Raw genomic sequence first — 15,245 nt, 5'->3', positions numbered from 1 at the left:
GGGGAGAGAAGCCTGTCGGGTGGAGTCCTTAAATCTCTCCCATCAAGGCGGATTTATTTTTTAACCTTCAGCAAAGGTATCTCGGCTCCTAAAACAACAGGAATGTTGCACTGGCCTTAAGCCAGCGGAGGCTCAGCGAGCAGGATAAAATTTCAGTGCAGATTTACGGGAAGTTGCCGGTGTGGAGAGTAAAAATCTGGTTTGGTGAGTTTAAGGGAAGGGAGTAGACGAGAGACAACCTTGCTACTGTGAGGCGAATGGCCTCGGCGGGGGAGGGCAGCGGGAGGAGGGAGGAGGGAACAGGGAAGAGCTCGGAGACCAGACGCTGAGCGCTCCCCGTGCGCAGCGCCGGACGCAGCTGGGCTCGCGGGCCGCCGGTCTCCCCGGGGTGCGGACCCGGCGCCGTGCCGCCAGCGCGATCGCTGCTCTTTCAAGTTCTCGCTCCCGCCGGGAACGGAGCCCCAGAGAGCTGCCTTCTGGTTCTCGCTCCTGCTTCCCACTTTGGATTGTGCAGTTTGGGATAGTGAGAAGCCAGGGCTCGGGGAGTTGTCCTCGTTGAGAGTTTCTCTCTGCAGGTTTCCAAAGTTAAAAAAAAAAAAATAATCTGACAAACTGGAATTCCCAGAGCCTGGGAGTTAATCCTAAAACGACCTGTTGCTTTAAGCGGCGCGGTGGGGAGTAGCTAGCTGGACACTCCTTATTTTGGTTTTACATTAAAAGGAGGGAGGCCGAGAAGATGTTGTAGGTTACTTGCTAGCCGTGTAAATTGCTACCGGCTGGTGAATGAATGGTGTTAATTTCTGCAGTGGGCGACTTCATATACATAACAAAGGTAAGGTACTTTTTAGTAACCCTTTCAACTAGTGTCCCTTCATCTTATATTTGGGTCCCTATTTTGAAAAAAAATTTTTTTTCTTTTTCTTTTCTCTTTAGCTCTTACATCCCTCATTCTATCGCCTTCCTTTTTACTCTGGGTATTTAGTGGGAAAGAAATGGGTTTATAAAAAGATTTTAAAAGCGTCAGCTTCTGGAAAACAGAAAATCACATACAGTCATTCACATCATGTTTCCTGTGGTGATGAAACCTTTTCCATACAAGAAACAGATTTTTGTCACCCTTGAAAACACATGATTGGGCCACCCCAAGGCACTGGTGACTTTTTAGACTCAGATTATTAAAGTGAGATTGAAGAAACATGACAGTCATCTCATTTCAATGTTAAGGATGGTGGGCTGGAAATATCTTTCTGTAGTAATATATCTCCAAAGGTAACACTGAGTGGAGGCTCAGTTGTTTAAAGTTAAAAATTCAGTCTGCTTAAAAGTGTAGGACTGGTGAATTATGACAGCTGACCAATCACTAGTCACTGGATATTTAAGAAATCAGTTACAATAAATAAAATGGAATTTTTCAAATAAATGATTTCTTTTTTAATTAGGTAAAAGTTCCTCTACTTTTGAGTACTGTCCCCAAGGCATTTTGGGGATGTGGCTTCTTTCTTGCGGTTTATCAAAGTGATAGAAAGATAATGTCCTCGGGGACTTCTTATAGGCCATACTGCTCTGAGGGGAAAAAAACCAAGTAGTTTTGTTTTTTTTTTTCTCTCTAGTGGCATTTTCCTGACTCACTCAGTTTTCATTAGCAGGAATGTAGATGAGAAATGATTCTTTAAAAGTTTTAATCCTAGATCACATGAGTTTCTTGGGGGGGGGGGAGAGAAGGGGTTGACAACACAAACACCGAGAGGTGGCTGCAGTTTTAAGCACAGTTGCAACCAGCCGAAGAGCATTTGGGAGTCGCAAGCGCCCATTCTAACAGGTGAAAGGTTGTCAGCCGCATAAAACAAAACCGAAGTACCCAACCGACCCAATGAGATAACACTTTGGGGGAGATTTTGTTGCTGTTAATTTAAACAATAATCTTTGTTAGATTGATGATCGGAAATCTTGGAGGGGAACAAAGCCAACCCAGGCTGAGAGGGAAGACAGGAGGGAGAGAAATAAGTTTGGGGGTTTTTATCCTTTTTTGTCTACCCTACCCGTCACCCTGTTCTGATTTGATGTACATCCCATCGGACACTTTGACGTAATTACGGGGTAATTTAAACAAAAATTAGAAGGTGAAAGTAGATGGAATTGTTTTCTTACAAAGTAAGTTTGTTTTCCAAATCCTACTCTTGGTTTGAAGATTGAAAGTAAATCACATCCCCGGTGATTGAGCCCTAGGAAAGTATTTTGACTGCTTCAGACAGATTTCCATCTCTACATTTCAGTTCAAGTCCCTTCTGATTTTTTCAGGACCAGGCAGGAGAATGGATGCAGAGGTGCTGGTGGGGAGAAGAACGGTGCAGAGGAGCTCCTCAAAATTAGACTGGGGTTCAGGCGATACTGTGGTCAGATTTCCCCAGAGAGTGCATAATCCTAGAGGGGGAAAAAAAAAAAAAAAGCTTAACTCTGAAGAGGGCTTTAATTGGGGATTCATAAGACTTAGAAAAAGGATACATTTTTTCATGACTCTAGAATTGTGCGCCAAACATTTATGAAGTTACAGTGAAGGGGTAATGCTGCTTACAAGGTGGTTGTCAGAATGATGCCAAGTTAAAGGTTATATTGGAATGTTTCAACTGCTGGCCTGATTAAGCGATATGTTTTTCCTCTTTGGAGCAGTCTCTGTGTCTTATGATGATGTTGATTTTCTGGTTCAGTATCCTAAGAAGTGTTGTGTTAGTCAAAACAACCACCTGTTCAGAGTAATCGCTTCAAAGAACAACTGGAAAAAGATTTTCCATAATGCAGATGACTTGGTTTATGAGATAGGGGGCCTTTAGAATCTCTGGAGAAGAGCTATCATAGAAATAATGAATTGTTCAGTTGCTACAGCACCCTGCCACTTTTTGTGTGTGGTCCTGAATTACTTGTCAGTAAGACACTCCTGAGATAAACCTGAGCTTGATTTCTGATTGTTTCTACTCCCGTCATAGTTGTTTTCCCTTCTGTCTGTCAGAGTCTGTCCTGGGGAGAGGAGGCAGAGGGGAAGGGAGCCTCCCTTTGAAGTCAGTATAACCCCTCTTTTCAGGACCTCTTTCTTATGTTTTGCCCTGAAAAGGGAGCGAGGGAGGAATTTTCCAGTGAAAGTAGAAGGGGAGAAAGTGCCTGGAGGAATAATTGGCCAAGACACAGGTGAGTTCCAAAACACTGTTAGTAATGCAGAATTTACCAGAAAGCTGACACGGAGGTTATCAGTGCCCTCTAATATTGAAGGTGAACTGTTGCCTGTAGGAATGTGAAGCTCATCCCCCAAACTTTTGTAGTTCAAGGTTCCTAGTGCACTGCAATAGATAGCTAATTTGAATGGGTTAGAGATACCATCTTGGTACAACCAAAAATACACAGATTACAAAAGGCACAAGCCCTTCAACCAGACTCCCAATGTCATTCCTCTACTTTCTTCAGTGTTTTAAGGACAACTCAAACAAACAAACAAACCCAGAGCTCAGTTTTTATAACTTAGGTATGTAATAAGAGCATTCATTTTTGATGTTGTGAATATTCAGTTTTCATCATATGAACTTAGTTCGTGCAAAATGATTTGTGAAATGTGTTTAGATGTATATCATTTGTGTTTTTAAAATACGAAACATAAGTAAATTAATACTATAATAGAAATCATTGAGTATAGTTTATAGTTGCCCTTTTGGTAAACCATATCAGGTTTTGAGAAGTTCATTTTAGAAATCAAAAGTACAAACCCTGTCTTGCTGAGAGGGATTTAAGAGAGATGACATCAAGAGAAGACAAGTGCTGGCCTAAACCTGAAATTTTTTTGTGAATTTGGGAAAATACCAATCCTTTGGTCTCAGAAGATTCCTGGTAGTACAAAGTATGTACTTTATTTATAAGTTTTAGCCATTCATATTAGTCAAGAAAACAAATCTCCAGTCTCCCTTTGGGATATTGTGTATTTTTGGTTCTTATGAACGTGGCAGCCCAGTGCCAAGACCTTACTTAGTAAGTACCCAAGTTGGGTGTATGTTGAACGAAAGGGGAGTTGCTGACAGTTTAGCCTCCTGATTTTGCTTTACTTGGGATAATAGTTAATATTGCTAATATGGAAGTTTCCACCAGCTGGGAAGAAAGACAATCTGATCCCAGAAGCCAGGGGTAATCCACATGTGGGTGAGCAAGAGTTAACTATATGTACCAGCGGGCAGCGGGCGGGTGCGCAATGAATGCGGGGCATTGTGCGGGTGAAACAGGAACAGGACGCTTCTACCTGACCAAGGAAATGCCAACCTGTAAAAATTATAACAAAAAGCATTCAGCTTTCAGAGCACTGAGACTTGGCTCGATCATTCTTGTAAAACATTTCACATTGTGCCAAAAGAAAATAAAGACATATTTAATAAAATGACAAAGTGTTCGTCATTTGAGGTGTTCGTTCTCTTAGATCAATTTGATTGCCATTCTGAAAATGTATATTTGGGCCTTTTGAGCCCGGGTGAAATATTCACTTTGGTGAAAGTCAGGGACCCTTGTCCATGATAGCACTGTGACTTTTGAAAAGACGGCTTAAATAATTTGCTTTTTGTTTGTTGTCATTTCTTTTTTAAAATAATAAAATGGTTCTTGGTATACCAAGCCCTTGCCAAGATTAGGCCCATCTTTTCAGTAGCCTTCTTAAGACAAAGTTGCCTTTGTATAACAACTACTGGGAGGATTTGGTGACACAGAAAACTCAATGGGGCACTGCAACTGATTATTAACAGAAAATTCAATGACCTCATGTAGTTGTATTTTTTTTTTTTAATACTCTCCTAGTTAATATCTATGTTATATTTCTCCATGCAGATGATGCTATTGTAGACTTGTCCGGGGAAGAAATTGGTGGCTGCGGATTTACCTTGGAATTTAGTTAGATTAGAAAAGGCCAGGTCTGCAGTGTGCTGAGCAGAGGAGAGCTTGGCTCTGTGAGCCAGTTTGTTCTCAGGGTAATCAGCAAAATTTGGTCACATGCGGAAAAAAAGTAAAAGGGGGTTAGCCAAAGTGTAAATGACAATTTTGGGGAAAAGGGATGATTTTTGGCTCTAAATTCAAACTCCATGGCAGAGTGGCTAAGAGCAGAGATGATCTTGGTTCAAATCCTGGCACTGCCCCTTATGTGCTGTGGGACTTTAGGCAAGTTACCTAAAACAAAACAAAAACCAAAAACAAAACACTGTGTTTGACTCAGTTTCCCCAATCAAAAACTGCTTGACAAGGTAAAGGATCAAAGTAATTAACCTTAAATTTTTTTTTATTAAGGTATAGTTGGCATACACTATTATGTTAGTATAAATTAATCTATTGTATGAACAGAGCTTAGAACAGTGCCTGGCATGTGGTCAGTATGACATGCATATGCATCATGTTTAATTGCATTTCTGTGTTTGAGTTCTCATCTCGCTACCCTACTCCATGGAAGAGTTGTCTTTTGTGACCTCTTCTGCTGGTTGGGATCCGGGATTCTCTTCCTAATGTCACTCCTTGGCTTTGACCATGTGCCATTGCCATTGTAGGCAGGTGCTATTTTGCTAAGCTTCTTTTTGGTTTTTGTATCTTCTTTGTATGGAGAAAATGTTATTTAGCATCACCAAAGCGCATTTCCCCCCCCTTCAGTAAACTATACGATGTTATCAAAAACAAAAGGAATGATGCTATTATATCTGTCAAGTGAGAAACTGCCAAGTATAGCTGGCTGCAATCAAGCATAGATTCATTCTGAAGACGGCTGATGCAAAGTAGACATTTTCTGTGTGAAAGAGCTTAATACATCAAACTTAAGTAGTCCTTATTATGTCTTATTGGTTTGTATTAACTAGTCATGATCATAATATATAATATGAAACTTGCTCAGAACTGTCACATTTCATGACTTTTATATCACTTCATACTTTAGTACGTACACTGTTTCCCCTACCAGACAGAAATTAAGCTCCTTAGAGGCAGTATTTGTATCTGAATAATATTTGTATCCCTCAATGTCCCTAGTTTATAGTTAGGTGCTCATAATATAATAGGATTTCTTCACCCAAATACATTATCATTATACACATGAAACAGCATTTTTGCATTCTACGGGTGTGTGTCATACATCGTATTTATTTGAATGGCCTGCAGTGAACTCAGGCAGGAATGGGCGAGCACAGAAGCCCTATCCTCAGCCCAGTCCTGAAAGCCTAGTAGGATGGGGAGGCTCGGCTTGAGTCCCCGTCACATTGTGTAAGTTTATATGCACCTTTTTTTCTGGTCTTTACCATCCTTTAAAAGGCTTAGACTGGTTACTAGGTAACTATGAGAAGGGGAGGAGAAATACATTTTCTCAAAATCAGAATAAATTTATCGGATAATAGGAAAAAAGTGCATATTCTCTCTCTTTTTTTTTTTTTGTATTTTTCTGAAGCTGGAAACGGGGAGAGACAGTCAGACAGACTCCCGCATGCGCCCGACTGGGATCCACCCGGCACGCCCACCAGGGGTGGCGCTCTGCCCATCAGGGGGCGATGCTCTGCCCACCAGGGGGCGTTGCTCTGCTGCGACCAGAGTCACTCTAGCGCCTGGGGCAGAGGCCAAGGAGCCATCCCCAGCGCCCGGCCATCTTTGCTCCAATGGAGCCTTGGCTGCGGGAGGGGAAGAGAGAGACAGAGAGGAAGGAGGGGGTGGGGGTGGAGAAGCAAATGGGCGCTTCTCCTATGTGCCCTGGCCCGGAATCGAACCCCGGTTCCCCGCACTCCAGGCCGACGCTCTACCGCTGAGCCAACTGGCCAGGGCCGAAAAAAGTGCATATTCTCAAAATTAGGGAAAATGAACAACCACAACAAAATCCAAGAGAGGAACAATATCAGGTGCATATAGAGGTGTGCTTTTCCATGTGGGCTGGTAGGGTTCGCTTGGCTAAGGAGAAGCGGTGGCTAAAGAAGGATGGAGAAAATTGCCTCTAGTGAAATCCTATTTGCAGAACAAGGGAATCCAATGACAAGTTAGCTCTTCCCACTTGGTGCAAACAATTGTTTGGCCCAGGGGCCTTCTTTGTGCTCTTTACCTTACGCTGTGGTTTCCAGGATCTACCTCAGAGTACATGTAAATTTGCCAGTGAGTAAACTACCAGTCCAGATGGTACCAATGAGTGGAATTTGTGCCTTTTTTTTCCTGGAACTTTTTTTCCAGCTTTATTGAGATTTCATTGATGTAAGAATAAGGTAAACAATGTGATAATTTGATAAGCCTATATAATGAAAAATAACTATCCCAATGTTAGTTAATATATCCATCACCTCGCATAGTTACCATTTATTGGTGTGTGTGTGTGTGTTAAAAACATTTAAGATCTACTCAGCAATTTTCAAATACAGGGGGTCCTCAGGTTATGGCAGCTTTGACATACGAAGTTTCGAGTTTATGATGCTCACTCCCATAAAAACTTAAATTGAGATGCGAGTGTTTTGGGATGAGTGTTTGAGATGAGAGTTACATCATTAGTGTCATACTTAGGGACTACATGGGCAAACTAGTTTGGTTGAGCAGCAGAATAACATGCAGTAACACAGCCTATGAATGAGGGAGTTGACATCCCCCAGTGCGCTTACCTACACCATTTTGGACTGTTAAAAGCACAAGTGTGCCGTTTGTGTTAGGCTAGGGTGTGCTTTGACTCACACCGAAATTTGGGTTGTGTCACTGTCATAGGAACAGAACTGTCATAACCCGAGGAGCCCTGTATACAATAGAGTATTATTAACTGTTGTCACCGTGCAGTATATTAGGTCCTCAGCAGCAGTGGCTCCATATTTACAGTCACTCGATCAGCTGAGATCAGGGCTGGGAAGGGAGTGATGGTGGCATAGTCTTCCAGTACCATTCCCACTGGGGAACCCAGGAGTCACTCACTCCTTCAGGGGAAACTGTGGGAGGTACACAGTCCCTGAAATTAAATGGTGACACCCATGTTCTCACACATCCTACTAATCTGTGGAAGGTCTTGCCCTTTTCCCATTGGCAGTAGCTAGTGAATGAACTAGTGAATGGAATTGTAGAACAGGGGTCCCCAAACTACAGCCCGCGGGCCACATGCGGCCCCCTGAGGCCATTTATCTGGCCCCCGCCGCACTTCCGGAAGGGGCACCTCTTTCATTGGTGGCCAGTGAGAGGAGCATAGTTCCCATTGAAATATTGGTCAGTTTGTTGATTTAAATATACTTGTTCTTTATTTTAAATATTGTATTTGTTCCCATTTTGTTTTTTTACTTTAAAATAAGATATGTGCAGTGTGCATAGGAATTTGTTCATAGTTTTTTTTATAGTCCAGCCCTCCAATGGTCTGAGGCACAGTGAACTGGACCCCTGTGTAAAAAGTTTGGGGACCCCTGTTGTAGAATCTGCTTATCTTTTTTCCCCTGCTTCCATCTTTGCCCTCACCCATACACTCTGTTCTTGACACAGAATCCAGAGCAACTCTTTCAAAACAGAAGTCAGATCATGTCAGACCTCTGCTGAAAATTGTTCAGTGCTTCTCTATCTTACTCAAAAGCCAGTGAGGCACTCACTATATTTCTAGCCCAATTACCTCTTTAATCTCAACTCCTGCCACTCTTTTATTCACTCTGCTTTAGCCAGTTTCATGCCTCCGGGCCTTTGCACCGGCTGCTCCCTCTCGCTGAACCAGCTTCTCTAAATATGTTCATGGCTCACTCTTCCACCTCCTTCAGGTCTTTGTTCTCCTCCCCGCATCTAAACTAGTTCCTCCTTCCTGTTGGCACTCTCTCTACCCTGCTCTATTTTAAAATATACTTATTAGTGTTCAGAATGCTATATAATTGTGTGGCTCGTTGTCTCTTCCCCACTAGAATGTTTACTTCATTTATTAATGTATTTCAAGCACCTTAGCACAGTCTGCTGCTGCAGAGTAGGCACTCAATAAGTGTTTAGAATGAATGAATAAAACACAGGCCTTTACACAGCACAGGTATGATTGAAAGTGTATTGCTTGGGTTTCTTACTCAGAATACAACCACAAACACACCTTTCTGAATAAGCATGGGTTTTCTCCCACACCTCTCTTATTAAGCTGCCGTGTTTTCTCTGGTTTCGTTATTGTCTGTGCCACCCAGAGCCCTTGATGGAGGCCGATGACTAAGTAATGAGCAAGGCAGGTCTCAGTGTGGGAATGGCGCAATCATTTCAGCACTTCTCTCTCTTTCCAAACCAAAGCCTGATCTTTGGCAATCCTTTCGTGATTTCCAATTCTTACAGCCCTCTGTTTTGAACCAGTCTTATGAATTGCATACCCTACAGATAATTGTGTGTTACTATATTATCACTTTTTCTATTGTCATTTAATTATAATTAATGATTGTTCTGAAAGTTAACTGTCAAGATTTTTTAAAACTATCTCTTTGGAACTTTGAGATTTTGCCAAATTCCAATTGCTGCTACAAGATTCCATGTAGATTTTTCTCGATTACTTAGTTTAGTTAGGTGTTTGAACTTGACCTGGCATGAAACAAGAGTGCTAGTGTCATTGTTTGAGTCTTTAATATTCTCCCAGACCTTTGCACAAAAACTTGGCCTTGCCTTTTACCGAGTGGCAAAAGAACTCTCTGATCTGTCATACTCGTTGCTAGCACCAGCCTCTTTCTCTCCCGTTGCACGATTACCTTGGTTTGGCCAAATTGCATTTCTTGATCTTTGGAGGTACAGGTCCCTCTGTGTGTCCAGCTGCCTTATTTAGATCCATAACTCGGCACTGGAAAGAGCTTCCCAAATGGTGGGTAGAATCCTGCCACTACTAGGCTTGGGGACCCTAGAACCAGTCATGAAGGTGTACTCTGGAAAGGTTCTTTGTAGTAAAAAAAAAAAAAAAAAAAGGTAATAAATAGTATAAATTCTGCTGAAGGTTCATGAAGATGCTGGATATAGTTATTTCTGACTATTGTTGATCATGACTTGTGTCTGATTTAGAATTACTGGATTATTTTTTCACTTCTGAATTGATTTGGAAACTACATATTATAATTGAAAGTCACGACAATTTGTTGAGGAATTAAAAAACTAAATATAACTAATAACCTGCTAATATTTATAGTACTTTCTGCAAATCATTTCATTACTTACTGTTATGTACCAAATGGGGAATTAAAAATGAATAGCATATCTTTTTTGTTTTTTATTCAGTCAGAGGAGGGGAGGCAGAGACAGACTCCTGTATGTGCCCTGACTGGAATCTACCCAGCAAGCCTACTAGGAAGCGATGCTTTGCCCATTTGGGATGTTGCTCTGTTGCTCAGCAACTGAGCTCTTCTCAGCGCTTGGGGCTGAGGCCATGGAGCCATTAGTGCCTGGGGCCAACTTGCTCCAATCGAGCCATGGCTACAGGAGGGGAAGGGAAAGAGAGAGAGAGAGAGAGAGAGAGAGAGAGAGAGAGAGAGAAGTGAGAAGGGGAGGGGTAGAGAAGTAGATGGGCCCTTCTCCTATGTGCCCTGACTAGGAATTGAACCCAAAACATCCACATGCCTGGCTGATGCTCTACCTCTGAGCCAATCGGCTAGGGCCATAAATGTTAAATTAGACTTGTCTGTAACAATATGCTATGTAGAATAAGCTAGTGGTAATTACTTACGAGTTAGAAAACTTTATCAAAATATGAGTAGCCCTGACCAGGTAGTTGGTTAGAGCATTGTCGCCATATGCCAAGGTTATGGGTTCATTCCCTGGTCAAGGCACATACAAGAATCAGTCACTGAGTGCATAGATGAGTGGAGCAGCAGTTTGATGTTTCTCTCTCTTTCTCTCTTTCTTTCTGTCTCCCTAAAATCAATAAAACATTTTTATTCTCTCTGTGGAAACTGTTGAATGTATGTTTTGATTAGTTGTGTAACTATTATTTTTTTATAAATTAAATTTAACGGGGTGACATTGATCAATAAGTACATAGGTTTCAGGTGACTATCTCTATAGCATTTGAACTGTTGATTGTGTTGTGTACCCATCTCCCAAAGTCAAATTATTTTTCATCACCGTATATTTGTCCCTCTTTACTCCCACCCTGTCCCCTCCTCCCTCCCCCAGGTAACCACTTTACTTTTATCTATGTCCATGAGTCTCAGTTTTATATCCCACCTATGTGGGATATATGTTTGCCCCCCAAAATAAAAAAAAAATTAAAACACTTAAAATAAAAAATATCACTAATGTATATATATATGTATATGTGTATATGTGTGTAATATATATATGTATATAGGTACACTTGAAAAAAAAGATGATTATTAATTAAACATCAAAAGGACCTACTTTTTTTTTTTTTTGCAAGAGAAAGAGGGAGAGAGTGAGAGAAAGAGAAAGAGACAGGAAGGGAGGGAGAGAGATAAAAAGCATCAACTTGTAGTTGAATCATTTTAGTTGTTCACTAATTGCTTCTCATATGTGCCTTGACTGGTGGGCTCAAGCTGAGCCAATGACCTCTTGTTCAAGCCAGCAACCTTGGGTTCAAGCCAGTGACATTAGGCTTCAAGCTAGCGACCTTTGGGCTTACGCCAGCAACCATAGGATCATGTTGATGATCCCATGCTCTAGCCAGTGACCTACGTTCAACCTATGACCTTGGGGTTTTGAACCTGGGACTTCAGTGTCCCAGGTTTATTCTCTATCCATTGTGCCACCACCAGTCAGGCAGACCTACTTTTCTAATGGAGACCTAGACTCACCTGTTACTTACTGAGCAGCCCCTATAACAGTGTATGTGCCAAACACTGCTAGGTACTAGGTATGCAGTGGAGAATAGAAGTTCTCTGCTCTCTCTCCTGGAGCTTTCTTTGGGGATGGAGATGGAATTCACTATCCTGAAGGAACCAACAACTACTAGACAACAGTAGGAGGAACTCTTTAACTGGAGTGGTCACCTCCAGTGAGGTGCTGCTGATGGACAGAAAGATCCTTGGCAGATAAAGTAGCGTTTATGAAGGTCCTAAGGCTGGACAAAGCTTGGCATATTAAGGGGTGTAAGTACCGAGAGCAAGGAGCAAATGGCATGAGATAGGGCTGTGAGGGTTATTGAAACCCACATGTAGGCCCTTCAAGACCATGGAAGAGAACCTGACTGGGGGTGGTGCAATGGATTGAGCGTCAGACCAGGGTGCTGAGGGCCCCATTTCAAAGCCCTGGGGTTGCCAGCTTGAGCGCGGATTTGCCAGCTTGAGTGCAGGATCACCCACATGATCCCACGGTTGCTGGCTTGAGCCCAAGGTTGCTGGCTTGAAGCCTAAGGTCTCTGGCTTGAGCCCAAGTTCGCTGGCTTGAAGCCCAAGGTGGCTGGCTCAAGCCGAAGGTTGCTGGCTTGAGCAAGGGGTCACTGGCTTAGCTGAGCATCCCCCACCCTTGTCAAGGCATGTATGAGAAGCAATCAATAAAAACTAAAGCAACTACAAATTGATGCTTTTTTTAAATTTCTCCTGCCCTCTCTCACCCTTTCTCTCTCTCTCTAAAAAAAAAAAGATCATGGAAAGAGTTTGTAGTTTGTTATGACAAGCCCATTGGAAAGCCATTAAAGAGGACTTACTTGTCAAAAATAATTGACTACTGGGTGCACACTGGACTGGAGGGAGGCTGTCGCAGCAGATGAAACATGAATCCAGTATTTGAGTTCCTTTCTGAGGAGCAGGTGGAAAGAAGCTGGTCACGTGGTTGTAGTTTCTTCTGTGCATTCAACTGCCTTTTTTATAGCCTTACTTCAGCCCTGGCAGTAGTTTCACCACTGGCTGGCAGAAATAGCAAGATGTGGTGATAACCTGGATGTAGGGGTGAGGGAGAGGAATAGAATTCTGACTTGAGTTACTGAGTGCATTGGGAGAGGCTGAAGGAGAACAGGTTTGAGGAGGGCAACGTGAATACACCGCTCAGTGTGGGGCGTGTTGACTGAGATGCCTGTAAAACATGCCAAGGAGATGCAAGTTTCCCTCTTGTATCTATCACCTCCAACAAGAAGAGGAGGCACGTCTTTTAGGCATGTTTTGTATTTCAGTATTTCTCTTTTCTCACATGGTCCAGATTTACACATATAGATAAGGTGCATGACCTTTGTTTACATAACAGTCTCAAATGACAAAATAATATTTTAATACTAACTGAACATCTACCGTGTATAGGAAACTGATGGGGGATGAGGATCAAACATTTAACAATATTTATTTTTATTGAGTTTATTTAGGGTGCCATTGGTTAACAAAGCTATGCAAATTTCAAGTGTACAACTCAGTGAAACATAATTTGTGCACTGCATCGTGCACCCATTGCCCAAAGGAGTCTCTTTCCATCCCCGTTTGTCCCCTCATTAAAAAACCAAGCCTGACCTGTGGTGGCGCAGTGGATAAAGCATCGACCTGGAATGCTGAGGTTGCCGGTTCGGATTCCCGAGCTTGCCGGGTCAAGGCACATATAGGAAGCAACTGCTATGAGTAGATGCTTCCTGCGCCCCCCTCTTTCTTACTCTCACTCTACCTTTCTAAACTCTCTCTCTCTCCCTGCCTCTCTCCCCCTTCTCTCCAAAAATCAATAAAAAAAATCTTATGTATAGTTTCAGCCACCAAGCATCATCTAAGTCACAATTTTACATATAATATCCAAACGTTAAATATGTATTTGATATTTATATTTTTAGCAATAATTTCTGTACTAATAGAAACAGGTTTTATAGATAATTAAATGTAATATTCAGTATATTCAATAAAGAATGCATATTTAATATATATTTTAAAACATTTGATAATAAAAACGAAAGGTAAATCATGCATGAACAGAAATTCACCCACATTACAAAAGATAAAGGAAGATATATACAGGATGAAACACCGTGGATTTCCTTGAGTTGCAGTCACTCAGAGGCACACCGATTCTTGCTATAAATATTGGTAATGAAAATAGATGCATTTACATATGCAAATATATTTTTCTTTTCCTCACTTAACTTTACAAAGGGACTTCCACACTTCTGCATGTTATGTGCATGGAAACCGGAAGCTAGTATAGACACTCTTTAAACTACATTGTGAAAGGCTAATTTATATCTCTCACAAACTCATGTTTTGAGGTTCTAGAGCAAGCACTGAGGATATGATGGTGAATAAGGCCAAGGTTTTTGGAGCTTAGAGGAGAGGAAGCTTTATCTGTTTCTAGTACCACCACTGCAAGCCCCTCCCACCCACCAGTGGTTATTCCAAAAAAAGTGATTGAATATATATTTCCAAGTTTTTAGGAATAAAATGCTATATTTTGGTCTTAAGCAATGGGAAACTTCAGTTGAAAAAGTTGCAAACCAGTAGTGGTGGGTGGATTTAGGAGAAGAAGTTACTATGTATATGGTTCTGCAGTCATAGCTATAGAAACTGTCAGCGGCTATAGCTTTTCATTCTGGTATGTCAACACCAGTGGAGTCTATGAGGTGTAATTAAATTTATTATTGCTTAATTGAGCCAAATGGAGTTGTTTTTGGTTTTGCATAAGAAGAGTCAGTTTCCAAAGGATACATAGTGCCTGAAGGATTCACCTTTATTCAAATTCTGTTTTTAATAAGAAAGAGATTTTAGTGAGGAGCTGTTATAATGTGTTATATATCTGCAATAATCTCACGGAAAATAAGGAGGCTTGTGTCTGAGTAATTGCTGAATGGCTGTCTGTAACTAAATATTTGACGTTGGAAGTTAAAATAATAATGACTAATAAGAATGGCTGACATTGAATAAGCACTTACTGTATGCCAGGCATGACCTTATTTAATCAACAAAACCACCCTTAAGGATTAGGTCCTACTATTATTCTCATTTGCCAGATGTGGAAATGAGACGCTGACAGGTCAAAGCCACTTGACCAGAGTAAATAGTAGTCAGGATTTCAGAGTCTTGTAAGACTCCCGAAATGAGGTCTGAGAAAATGCCTGGATCAGGACCCAGTTTTCTTACTGGTGAGATCTGCCTCTGGCTTAGCAGACAAGTGACCTTGGACATGGCACTTCACCTTGCTTTCAATTTCCTTGTCCTTAAAATTGGATAGAAGGGAGGGGAAGTTTTGGGCTAGACATGTTTTACACAGCCCTAAATTTCTCTAATTCTGAGTCTTTTTAGTCTCATGGTTCAAATTGATCAAAGCTTCCTATTTGTAAGATATCAGAAGGGAAGATTAGGGTGCTGGGGGTATACTAGGGGGATGGGATTAGAAGGAAT

At 41.6% G+C, this 15,245-nt stretch overlaps 1 protein-coding gene across 2 annotated transcripts in view; it reads left to right on the top strand.

Annotated features, from left to right (window-relative positions):
- The first annotated feature begins 323 nt into the window (after positions 1 to 323).
- The window catches only part of RBM47 (RNA binding motif protein 47), a 174,240-nt gene continuing 159,318 nt past the window's right edge, over positions 324 to 15,245 (top strand). Inside the window, exon 1 of one of the 2 annotated variants that reach the window (XM_066386173.1) lies at positions 324 to 832. In XM_066386173.1, coding sequence (XP_066242270.1) covers positions 784 to 832 — 49 coding nt within the window. In that variant the 5' untranslated portion in view covers positions 324 to 783. The remainder of the gene's footprint in view (positions 833 to 15,245) is intronic. The other variant, XM_066386172.1, reaches the window with a different exon arrangement.

The sequence above is a fragment of the Saccopteryx leptura genome, chromosome 5, assembly GCF_036850995.1.
Source record: "Saccopteryx leptura isolate mSacLep1 chromosome 5, mSacLep1_pri_phased_curated, whole genome shotgun sequence".
NCBI lineage: Eukaryota > Metazoa > Chordata > Mammalia > Chiroptera > Emballonuridae > Saccopteryx > Saccopteryx leptura.
This window is presented reverse-complemented; position numbering and strand designations above follow the sequence as displayed.